We start from the raw sequence: 13336 nt of genomic DNA, 5'->3' as shown, positions 1-13336 counted from the left end.
GGCCCGGGCTCTTTGGGTAGGGACTGTCTCTATATGTTGTCAATTTGTATTTCCCAAGCGCTTAGTACAGTGCTCTGCACATAGTAAGTGCTCAATAAATACGATTGATTGATTGATTAAGACACGCAGCTCTGCTGGAACCCACCGGCTCCATAGAAAAATAATAATAATAATGATGGCATTTGTTAAGCGCTTACTATGTGCAAAGCACTGTTCTAAGCGCTGGGGAGGTTACAAGGTGATGAGGTTGTCCCACGTGGGGCTCACAGTCTCAATCCCCATTTTACAGATGAGGTAACTGAGGCCCAGAGAAGTGAAGTGACTTGCCCAAAGTCACACAGCTGACAATTGGCGGAGCCGGGGTTCGAACCCATGACCTCTGACTCCAAAGCCCGGGCTCTTCTCCACTGAGCCACGCGACTTCAATCCCTGGGTGGCTTCTGCACACGGTAAGCGCTCAATAAATACCACTGACTGACTGATTGACTTTGGGCCAGACAGCCTTCCTAATAACCCTCAGCACTTAGGTCTACTCTCCCTTTTTTTTTTTTTTAATGGCATCTGTTAAGCGCTTACTATGTGCCAGGCACTGTTCTAAGCACTGGGGCTGATACAAGAATATCACGGTCTTAATCCCCATTTTATAGATGAGGGAACTGAGGCCCAGAGAAGTGAAGCGGCTTGCCCAAGATCACACAACCGGACTAGTGGCAGAGCTGGGGTCAGAATGAATCAAGGTCCTACTGAGAGCTCACCTCCTCCAGGAGGCCTTCCCAGACTGAGCCCCTTCCTTCCTCTCCCCCTCATCCCCCTCTCCATCCCCCCGTCTTACCTCCTTCCCTTCCCCACAGCACCTGTATATATGTATATATGTTTGTACATATTTATTACTCTATTTATATTTATTTTACTTGTACATATCTATTCTATTTATTTTATTTTGTTAATATGTTTGGTTTTGTTCTCTGTCTCCCCCTTCTAGACTGTGAGCCCACTGTTGGGTAGGGACCGTCTCTATATGTTGCCAACTTGGACTTCCCAAGCGCTTAGTACAGTGCTCTGCACACAGTAAGCGCTCAATAAATACGATTGATTGATTGATTGGATGAACGAACCCAGGTCCTTCTGACTTCCCAGCGCTGCTTCTTCCTGTTCTGACCATCTATACGGTCTGCGTTGTGTGTCCGGCTAATTACACCTGTCCTTCTACATAATAACCATAACAATAATAGATAATAATCTGAGAAGCTGACCATCTGACATGATAGACGTAACCCGTTCTCTCTCCTGCTTAAACCGTGAGCCCTCTGTGAGGCAGGGACTCTGTCTGACGTAGTTACCTACCCCAGAGCTTAGTGTTTGGCACATAATAAGTGCGAGTAATAATTGTGGTATTCATTAAGTGCTTACTATTCAATCAATCAATCAATCAATCAATCAATCGTATTTATTGAGCGCTTACTGTGTGCAGAGCACTGTATTAAGCGCTTGGGAAGTACAAGTTGGCAACATATAGAGACAGTCCCTACCCAACAGTGGGCTCACAGTCTAGAAAGGGGAGACAGACAACAAAACAAAGCACATTAACAAAATAAAATAAATAGAATAGATATGTACAAGTAAAATAAATAAATAAATAGAGTAATAAATATGTACAAACATATATACATATATACAGGAGCTGCGGGGAGGGGAAGGAGGTAAGATGAGGGGGATGGAGAGGGGGATTCATTCATTCAATCATTCATTCATTCAATTCATTCATTCATTCAATCGTATTTACGGTTCAATCGTAAATACGATTGAATGAATGAAGAATAATAATAATAATAATAATGATGGCATTTGTTAAGCGCTTACTATGTGCAAAGCACTGTTCTAAGCGCTGGGGAGGTTACAAGGTGATCAGGTTGTCCCACGTGGGGCTCACAGTTTTAATCCCCATTTTCCAGATGAGGGAACTGAGGTCCAGAGAAGTGAAGTGACTTGCCCAAAGTCACACAGCTGACAGTTGGCAGAGCCGGGATTTGAACCCATGACCTCTGACTCCAAAGCCCGAGCTCTTTCCACTGAGCCATGCTGCTTCTCCTGGCACATGAATACTATGTGCCAGGCACCGGCCTCACCAACTGACAGCTGTGTGACCTTGGGCAAGTCACCTCAATTCCCTGTGCCTCAGTTCCTTCGCCTGTAAAATGGGAATTGAGACTGGCAGCCCCACATGGGACGGGGACTGTGTCCAACCCGATTTGCTTGTTTCCGCCCCAGCCCTTGGTAATAATGATAATAATGATGGCATTTATTAAGCGCTTACTATGTGCAAAGCACTGTTCGAAGCGCTGGGGAGGTTACAAAGTGATCAGGTTAGTACCCAAGCGCTTAGTACAGTGCTCTGCATACAGTAAGCGCTCAATAAATATGATTGAATTGAACGAATGAATGAATCAGGTTGTCCCACGTGAGGCTCACAGTCTTAATCCCCATTTTACTGATGAGGTCATTGAGGCCCAGAGAAGTGAAGTGACTTGCCCAAAGTCACACAGCTGTCAGTTGGCGGGGCCAGTGCCTGGCACATAGTATTCACTCATTCGATCGTATTTACGATTCAATAAAATATTTATTTTACTTGTACATATTTACTATTCTATTTATTTTGTTAATGATAATAATAATAATGGCATTTATTAAGTGCTTACTATGTGCAAAGCACTGTTCTAAGCGCTGGATGCGCATCTATCTTTATTTCTATTTGTTCTGACGACTTGACACCCGTCCACATGTTTTGTTTTGTCGTCTGTCTCCCCGTTCTAGCCTGGGAGCCCGCTGTTGGGTAGGGACCGTCTCTATATGTTGCCAACCTGTACTTCCCAAGCGCTTATTACACTGCTCTGCACACAGTAAGCGCTCAATAAATACGATTGAATGAATGAATGACAGTTCCGCCAACTGTCAGCTATGTGACTTCGGGCAAGTCACTTCACTGGGCCTCAGTTACCTCATCTGTAACGATAAATAAAAACGATAAATAAATACGATTGAATGAATGAATGACTAAATATGATTGAATGAGTGAATGACTCAACCAGGCACCTAAAGGCTACAGCTCCGGTGCATTTTTCCCCTCAGCCGCCCCTCTTCTTTCTGTCCGTTGAGAGCCCAGATTGATCAGTAGGGCAGTCATCATCATCATCATCATCATCATCACCATCAATCGTATTTATTGAGCGCTTACTGTGTGCAGAGCACTGTACTAAGCGCTTGGGAAGTACAAGTTGGCAACATATAGAGACAGTCCCTACCCAACAGCGGGCTCACAGTCTAAAAGGGGGAGACAGAGAACAAAACAAAACATACTAACAAAATAAAATAAATAGAATAGATAGGTACAAGTAAAATAAATAAATAAATAAATAGAGTAATATGTACAAGCATATATACAGATATACAGGTGCTGTGGGGAAGGGAAGGAGGTAAGATGAGGGGGACGAGGCACTTACCCTGTACTTCCCAAGCGCTTAGTACAGTGCTCTGCACACAGTAAGGGCTCAGTAAATACGATTGATTGATGTGCAATAAATGTGACTGAATGAATGAATAGTAAACACTTAATGAATACCACAATTATTACTAAGCACTTATTATGTGCCAAGCACTAAGCTCTGGGGTAGGTAATTAGGTCAGACAGAGTCCCTGCCTCACAGAGGGCTCACGGTTTAAGTAGGAGAGAGAACGGGTTACATCCATCATGTCAGGCGGGTCAGCTTCTCGGAATCAATCAATCAATCAATCAATCAATCAATCGTATTTATCGAGCGCTTACTGTGTGCAGAGCACTGTACTAAGCGCTTGGGAAGTACAAGATGGCAACATAGAGAGATGGTCCCGACCCAACGGTGGGCTCACAGTCTAAAAGGGGGAGACAGAGAACAAAAGCAAACATACTAACAAAATAAAATAAATAGAATAGATATGTACAAGTAAAATAAATAAATAAATAGAGTAATAAATATGTACAAACATATATACAGGTGCTGTGGGGAAGGGAAGGAGGTAAGATGGGGGGATGGAGAGGGGGACGAGGGGGAGAGATATAATAAAATAAAATAATAGAAAATAAATAAATAAATAAATAAAATAAATAGAATAGATATGTAGAGAAGCAGCGTGGTTCAGTGGGAAAAGCCCGGGCTTTGGAGTCAGAGGTCATGGGTTCGAATCCCGACACCAACAATTGTCAGCTGTGTGACTGTGGGCAAGTCACTTCACTTTTCTGGGCCTCAGTTCCCTCACCTGGAAAATGGGGATGAAGACTGTGAGCCCCCCGTGGGACAACCTGATCACCTTGTAACCTCCCCAGCGCTTAGAACAGTGCTTTGCACATAGTAAGCGCTTAATAAATGCTACCATCATCATCATCATATGTACAGAAGCCAAAGTCCTAGCTTCTCATCCCCGTCCCTTCTCCCGAGTGAGAAGCAGTGTGGCTCAGTGGAAAGAGCCCGGGCTAGGGAGTCAAAGGCCATGGGTTCTAATCCCCACTTTGCCACTTGTCAGCTGTGTGACTTTGGGCAAGTCATTTAACTTCCCTGTGCCTCCGTTCCCTCATCTGTAAAATGGGGATCCCCTTGTATCCCCCCCAGCGCTTAGAACAGTGCTTGGCACATAGTAAGCGCTTAACAAATACCAACATATTATTATCGGTGCCCGTACCTTTCTGTTAGCCCGGGGAGAAATAAAAATGGGCAATTTGCTCGGTTTTGAAATCTTCTTTCGAATTAACTTAATCCCCAGCCTCTGGTGAAGGAAGCTGTTCAGCATAGGAGGGTCGCCTGTCACAAGGAGAGAAACAGAGTCACAAGAGTCTTCCCCCCACAGGGGACATTTCCACAGCTGGGCAGGCAGGCTGCCCGGTGCCATCTTCCCCTCAGCCGCCCCTCTTCTTTCTGTCCGTCGAGAGCCCAGATTGATCAGTCGGGCAGTCATATTTACTGAGTGCTTACCGTGTGCAGAGCACTGTAATCAATCAATCAATCAATCATATTTATTGAGCACTGTGTGCAGAGCACTGTACTAAGCGCTTGGGAAGTACAAGTTGGCAACATATAGAGACAGTCCCTACCCAACAGCGGGCTCACAGTTTAAAAGGGGGAGACAAAGAACAAAACCAAACATACTAACAAAATAAAATAAATAGAATAGATATGTGCAAGTGAAATAAATAGAGTAATAAATATGTACAAACATATATACATATATACAGGTGCTGTACCGTACTGTACCGACCGCTTGGGAGAGTTCAATACAACAATAAACAGAACCGCTCCCTGCCCACAATGAGGAGATTTTCCCCTCTAAGAAAAGCTTAAATATGATGCTCTGCACACAGTAAATGCTCAATCAATCAATCAGTATTTATTGAGCGCTTACTGTGTGCAGAGCACTGTACTAAGCGCTTGGGAAGTACAAGTTGGCAACATATAGAGACAGTCCCTACCCAACGGTGGGCTCACAGTCTAAAAGGGGGAGACAGAGAACAAAACCAAACATACTAACAAAATAAAATAAATAGAACAGATATGTACAAGTAAAATAAATAAATAAATACATAGAGTAATAAATATGTACAAACATATACATATATACAGGTGCTGTGGGGAAGGGAAGGAGGTAAGATGGGGGAGATGGAGAGGGGGACGAGGGGGAGAGGAAGGAAGGGGCTTAATCAATAAATACGATTGAATGAGTGAACGACTCAACCAGGCGCCCCGCTGACCCGCCCTACTTCCTTCCCCTCCCCACAGCCCCTGTATATATGTTTGTACAGATTCATTACTCTATTTATTTTACTTGTCCATATTTACTATTCTATTTATTTTGTGAATGATGTGCATCTAGCTTTATTTCTATTTGTTCTGATGACTTGACACCCGTCCACATGTTTTGTTTTGTTGTCCGTCTCCCCCTTCTAGACTGTGAGCCCGTTGTTGGGTAGGGACTGTCTGTATGTGTTGCCAACTTGCACTCCCCAAGCACTTAGTACAGTGCCCTGCACACAGTAAGTGCTCAGTAAATACGATTGGATGAATGAATGAATGAATGAATACGACTGAATGAGTGAATGACTCAACCAGGCACCTAAAGGCTACAGCTCCTTGTGGGCAGAGATTCATTCATTCATTCACTCAGTCGTATTTATTGAGCGCTTACTGTGTGCAGAGCACTGTGCTAAGCGCTTGGGAAGTACAAGTCGGCAACACATAGAGACGGTCCCTACGCAACAACGGGCTCAGTCTAGAAGGGCGAGACAGACAACAAAACATGTGATCAGGTGTCATCAGCACAAATCGAATTAAAGCTAAATGCACATCATTGACAAAATTAATAGAATAGCAAATATGTACAAGTAAAATCAAACTATGGCTACCAACTCTATTTTATCTTCCTCTCCCAAGTGCTCAGTACAGTGCTCTGCGCACAGTCAGTGCTCAATCAATACCATGGATTTGATAGATCTGGAGGGACTTCCCTCCAGCCCATTCCACCTTCAGAGCGAATGCCCAGGCCAGCGTGGCTCAGTGGAAAGAGCCCAGGTTTTGGAGTCAGAGGTCATGGGTTCAAATCCCGACTCCGCTGATTGTCAGCTGTGGGACTTTGGGCAAGTCACTTCACTTCTCTGGGCCTCAGTTCCCTCATCTGTAAAATGGGGATGAAGACTGTGAGCCCCCCGAGGGACAACCTGATCACCTTGTAACCTCCCCAGCGCTTAGAACACTGCTTGGCACATAGTAAGTGCTTAATAAATGCCATTATTATTATTATTATTATTATTATTATTATTATTATTATACTCTACCCCGTGTACTGCTGGCCAGAGGGTTGCTGTGGAAGACCAGCTCATTCAGGGAAGGGAACAGAGCGACAGCCAGCAGGGCATCTTCCTTTGAGATCTGAAAAATATAAATCCTTGTCACGCCCTACTCACTTCCAGGCGGCTTTCCATTTCACCCAAAAGAAAGATGAGCCCACCTAACTCTCTTATACCTCTAATAATGATAATAATAGTAGTTGTTAAGTGCTTACTATGTAGCAGGCACTGTACTAAGCGCTGGGGTGGGTACAAGCAAATCAGGTTGGTCATAGTCCCTGTCCCACAGCATCATCATCAATCGTATTTATTGAGAGCTTACTGTGTGCAGAGCACTGTACTAAGCGCTTGGGAAGTCCAAGTTGGCAACATATAGAGACAGTCCCTACCCAATAGTGGGCTCACAGTCTAAAAGTGGGGCTCACGGTCTTAATCCCCATTTTACAGATGAGGTCACTGAGGCACAGAGAAGTGAAATGACTTGCCCAAGTGTCGGAGTTGGGATTAGAACCACGACCTTCCAGAGAAGCGGCGTGGCTCAGTGGAAAGAGCCCGGGCTTTGGAGTCCGAGGTCATGGGTTCAAATCCTGATTCCGCTAATTGTCAGCTGTGTGGCTTTGGGCAAGTCACTTCTCTGTGCCTCAGTTACCTCATCTTTAAAACGGGGATTAAGACTGTAAGCCCCCTGTGAGACAACCTGATCAATCAATCAATCAATCGTATTTATTGAGCGCTTACTGTGTGCAGAGCACTGTACTAAGCGCTTGGGAAGTACAAGTTGGCAACATATAGAGACGGTCCCTACCCAACAGTGGGCTCACAGTCTAGAAATGCCCTCCCTCTGCCCATCCGCCAAGCTAGCTCTCTTCCTCCCTTCAAAGCCCTACTGAGAGCTCACCTCCTCCAGGAGGCCTTCCCACACTCAGCCCCCTTTTTCCTCCCCTCCTCCCCATCCCCCCCCACCCTACCTCCTTCCCCTCCCCACAGCACCTGTAGATATGTTTCTACAGATTTATTACTCTATTTATTTTACTTGTACATATTTACTATTCTAATCATTTTGTTAATGATGTGCACCTAGCTTTCATTCTATTTGTTCTGATGACTTTGACACTTGTCCACATGTTTGGTTTTGTTGTCTGCCTCCCCCTTCTAGACTGTGAGCCCCTTGTTGGGTAGGGACCGTCTCTATATGTTGCCAACTTGTACTTCCCAAGCGCTTAGTACAGTGCTCTGCACACAGTAAGCGCTCAATAAATACGATTGAATGAATGAATGAATGTCTGGAGGGAGGGCATTTCTAGACTGTGAGCGCACTGTTGGGTAGGAATCGTCTCTATATGTTGTCGACTTGTACTTCCCAAGCGCTTAGTCCAGTGCTCTGCACACAGTAAGCGCTCAATAAATGCGATTGAATGAATGAATGAATGAATGAATGAATGAATGAATGAAAGGGCTCCAGCCCCCCCAGGAAGTACTCATTCATTCATTCAATCGTATTTATTGAGTGCTTACTGTGTGCAGAGCACTGTACTAAGCGCTTGGGAAGTCCAAGTTGGCGACATATAGAGACGGTCCCTACCCAACAGTGGGCTCACAGTCTAGAAGGTGACCTGCTCTGGGACCCGAACTGAGCCCGCAAATCACACCAGGGCCTTGATGGGACCCAGCCCCACGGGAACAAGGTCTTCCTGCCATCTGACCGCTCAGTTTACCCACATTGGGCTGAGCGGGCCGGAAACCACAGCTCCATCAACCAATGCTATTGATTGAGCGCTTCCTCTGTGCAGAGCACTGTGCTAAGCGCTTGGGAGAGTACAATACAGCAGAATTAGCAGCCCCATTCCCTGCCTATAATGTGATTACATTATAGACTAGACGGTGAGCCCACTGTTGGGTAGGGACCGCCTCTAGATGTTGCCAACTTGGACTTCCCAAGCGCTCAGTCCAGTGCTCTGCACACAGTAAGCGCTCAATAAATACGATGGAATGAATGAATTTGTTCTGACGACTTGACACCCGTCCACATGTTTTGTTTCGTTGTCTGTCTACCCCCTCTAGACTGTGAGCCCGTTGTTGGGTAGGGACCGTCTCTATACGTTGCCGACTTGGACTTCCCAAGCGCTTAGTACAGTGCTCTGCACACAGTAAGCGCTCAATAAATACGACGGAATGAATTAATGAATTACAGGGCCTGGGAGTCGGAAGGTCATGGATTCTAATCCCGGCTCCGCCACTTGTCTGCCGTGTGACCTTGGTGAAGTCACTTGGCTCCTCTGGGCCTCAGTTCCCTCATCTGTCAAATGGGGATTGAGACCGAGAGCCCCACATGGGACAGGGACTGTGTCCAACCTGATTGGCTCGTACCCACCCCAGAGCTTAATACAGTGCCTGGCACATACTAAGCTCTTAACAAATACCCTGATGAATATTACGATTATTATGACAACGTAACAATAAGCAGACAGGTTCCCTGCCCACACGGAGCTTCCAATCTAGAGGGATAAGCGGTCAAGAAGGAGAAGGCGGGCTGCTGACTCTCTCTCTCTCTGCCACTCCTGAGGCCCTTAGCTGACTGCCACTTGTCCCTCTAGCCTGTAAGCTTGTTAACAATGATGGCATTTATTAAGCGCTTACTATGTGCAAAGCACTGCTCTAAGCGCTGGGGAGGCTACAAGGTGATCAGGTTGTCCCGTGGGGGGCTCACAGTCTTCATCCCCATTTGACAGATGAAGGAATGGAGGCCCAGAGAAGTGAAGTGACTTGCCCACAGTCACACAGCTGACAAGTGGCAGAGCTGGGATTTGAACCCATGACCTCTCAGACTCCTAAGCCTGGGCTCTTTCCACTGAACCATGCTGCTTCTCTGCTTTTGGTCATTGTTGTATTGTACTCTCCCAAGTGCTTAGTACAGTGCTCTGCCCACGGTAAGCGCTCAATAAATGACTGAATGAATAAATGAATGAATGAATGACAAGTGCTCAGTAAATATGAATGAATGAATAAATAATAATAATGATGGCATTCGTTAAGCGCTTACTATGTGCAAAGCACTGTTCTTCAAGGTGATCAGGTTGTCCCACGTGGGGCTCAAAGTCTGCATCCCCATTTTCCAGATGAGGGAACTGAGGCTCAGAGAAGTGAAGTGACCTGCGCAAGGTCACACAGCTGACAGTTGGCAGAGCAGGGATTTGAACCCATGACCTCTGACTCCCAAGCCCAGTGAGAACCCCTCTCACTGGGCTCTGCAGCTCCTGATGGTGCTGCAGAATCTGGCCCCTGCTCAGCTTCCACATCGCCTGCCGGGACTCCAGCCCCAACTGAAGCAGTGTGGCCTAATGGGGGGAGCCTAAGCCTGGGAATCAGAAGGACCTGGGTTCTAATCGCGGCTCCGTCACTTGTCTTCTGGGTGACCTTGGGCCAGTCATTTCACTTCTCTGGGCCTCAGTTCCTTCATCTGGAAAATGGGGACTAAGACTGTGGAACAGAGACTGTGTCCAACCTGATTATCTTGTACCTCCCCCGATGCTTAGTACAGTGCCTGGCCACTGTTGGGTAGGGACCATCTCTCTATGTTGCCAACTGGTACTTCCCAAGCGCTTAGTACAGTGCTCTGCACACAGTAAAGCACTCAGTAAGTACGACTGAATGAATGAATGAATGAATGAACATAATAAGCGCAGAGAAGCAGCATGGTTCATCATCATCATCATCATCATCAATCGTATTTATTGAGCGCTTACTATGTGCAGAGCACTGTACTAAGTGCTTGGGAAGTACAAATTGGCAACATATAGAGATAGTCCCTACCCAACAGTGGGCTCACAGTCTAAAAGGGGGAGACAGAGAACAAAACCAAACATACTAACAAAATAAAATAAATAGAGTAGCTATGTACAAGTAAAATAAATAAATAAATAGAGTAATAAATATGTACAAACATATATGCATATATACAGGTGCTGTGGGGAAGGGAAGGAGGTAATGAAGGAGGTTCAGTGGAAAGAGCCCGGGCTTTGGAGTCAGAGGTCATGGGTTCAAATCCCAGCTCCACCAATTGTCAGCTGTGTGACTTTGGGACAGTCACTTCACTTCTCTGGGCCTCAGTTACCTCATCTGCAAAATGGGGATGAAGACTGTGAGCCCCCCGTGGTACCCAACAGTGGGCTCACGGTCTAGAAGGGGGAGACAGAGAACCAAACATATTAACAGAATAAAATAAATAGAATAAATATGTACAGATAAAATAAAGGGGGAGTCACTGTACAGGACTCCACAGGCCTCCCCCAAGCTGCTAGACGCCTTTCCGCGGCTTGGCCGCAGATCAGGCCCACGTCCGGGCAGGGCTGCCACCCGAATTATTCCCGACCCCGGGACATTTTTGGTGGTGGAGGGGCTGGACCTGAGCAGGACACCCTCATCTACCTCCCCAGGGAAATCAGCAAGCAGGCAGGCAGTCAAGTCACCTTGTTCCCGGCCAGGCTGAGGTGCTTCAGCTCCGGAAACGGGGGCACCAGTTTTTGATCCAGGACCCTCAGGGATTTCGCAGGCAGGATCTCGAATACCGGAGCGAGGGGACAGAGGCTGGAGGCCTTAGAGTGAAAATACAATTTTAGCGCGTGATAACAAAAAAGAAAAATCTCTGAGAGGGGTGGCAGGTTATTATCAATCAATCAATCAATCGTATTTACTGAGCGCTTACTGTGTGCAGAGCACTGGACTAAGCGCTTGGGAAGTCCAAGTTGGCAACATATAGAGACAGTCCCTACCCAACATTGGGCTCACAGTCTAAAAGGGGGAGACAGAGAACAAAACCAAACATACTAACAAAATAAAATAAATAGAATAGATATGTACAAGTAAAATAAATAAATAAATAGAGTAATAAATAAAGGCCCTACTGAGAGCTCACCTCCTCCAGGAGGCCTTCCCAGACTGAGCCCCTTCCTTCCTCTCCCCCTCGTCCCCCTTTCCATCCCCCCATCTTACCTCCTTCCCTTCCCCACAGCACCTGTATATATGTATATATGTTTGTACATATTTATTACTCTATTTATTTATTTATTTTACTTGTACATATCTATTTATTTTATTTTGTTAGTATGTTTGGTTTTGTTCTCTGTCTCCCCCTTTTAGACTGTGAGCCCACTGTTGGGTAGGGACTATCTCTATATGTTGCCAATTTATACTTCCCAAGCGCTTAGTACAGTGCTCTGCACATAGTAAGCGCTCAATAAATATGATTGATTGATTGATTATTATGGCCATCATGAGGGAGGAGGATCCAGCTGGCTCCTCCGACCTTTCTGCTTTCTTCTCCCCCCGAAATTCCAGCTCATGCTCTTCAATGCTCCCAAGCAAACTTCCCTTGCTCCCCACACTGCTGCCTCCAACTCAAACTGCTCCAAACTTTCCCCCATCATATCTCTCCCCACTTCCAAAGCCCCCTAAATAATAATAATATTCATCATCATCATCATCAATCATATTTATTGAGCGCTTACTGTGTGCAGAGCACTGTACTAAGCACTTGGGAAGTAATCAATCAATCAATCAATCATATTTATTGAGCGCTTACTGTGTGCAGAGCACTGTACTAAGCGCTTGGGAAGTCCAAGTTGGCAACATATAGAGACGGTCCCTACCCAACAGTGGGCTCACAGTCGAGAAAGGGGAGACAGAGAACAAAACAAAACGTATTAAAGATTGCATTTGTTCAGCACTTACTATGTGCCAAGCACTGTTCTAAGCGCTGAAGGGGATGGAAGGTCAGCAGGTTGTCCCACGTGGGGCTCACAGTCTTAATCCCCATTTTCCAGATGAGGTCAGTGAGGCCCAGAGAATAATAATAATAATGATGACATTTATCAAGCGCTTGCTATGTGCAAAGCACCGTTCTAAGCGCTGGGGAGGTTACAAGGTGATCAGGTTGTCCCACAGAGGGCTCACAGTCTTAATCCCCATTTCACAGATGAGGGTACTGAGGCCCAGAGAAGTGAAGTGACTTGCACAAAGTCACACAGCTGACAAGTGGTGGAGTCAGGATTAGAACCCATGACTCTGCCTTCCAAGCCCAGGCTCTTTACTAAGCCACACTGCTTTTCTCCCCTCTAGAAAAATCTCTCCCTTCTAGTCAATCAATCATATTTATTGAGCGCTTACTGTGTGCAGAGCACTGTACTAAGCGCTTGGGAAGTACAAGTTGGCAACATATATGGCAACATAGTCAATAAGCTCCTTGTGGGTAGAGATCAAGTCGACCTACTCTATTGTATTGTACTCTTCCAAGAGCTTAGTAGAGCGCCCTGCATACAGGAAGTGTTCCATAATTACCATTGATTAATGAATTAATTGATTGACTGATTGATTGAAGAGGTCTTCTAATTCCTCTCACCTACCTGGTTGCATCATCAGATAGTTGCATCATTAGAGAAGCAGCGTGGCTCAGTGGAAAGAGCCCGGGCTTTGGAG

At 45.7% G+C, this 13336-nt stretch overlaps 1 protein-coding gene across 1 annotated transcript in view; it reads right to left on the bottom strand.

Annotated features, from left to right (window-relative positions):
- Positions 1–13336, bottom strand: part of XRRA1 (X-ray radiation resistance associated 1) — an 89110-nt gene that overhangs the window by 15713 nt on the left and 60061 nt on the right. The window contains exons 11-13 of the mRNA XM_038740026.1: positions 11332–11457; positions 6854–6947; positions 4711–4829 (exon numbers count right to left, since the gene is read on the bottom strand). Of these exons, the coding sequence (XP_038595954.1) occupies positions 4711–4829; positions 6854–6947; positions 11332–11457 (339 nt within the window). The remainder of the gene's footprint in view (positions 1–4710; positions 4830–6853; positions 6948–11331; positions 11458–13336) is intronic.

The sequence above is a fragment of the Tachyglossus aculeatus genome, chromosome 2, assembly GCF_015852505.1.
Source record: "Tachyglossus aculeatus isolate mTacAcu1 chromosome 2, mTacAcu1.pri, whole genome shotgun sequence".
Classification (NCBI taxonomy): domain Eukaryota; kingdom Metazoa; phylum Chordata; class Mammalia; order Monotremata; family Tachyglossidae; genus Tachyglossus; species Tachyglossus aculeatus.
This window is presented reverse-complemented; position numbering and strand designations above follow the sequence as displayed.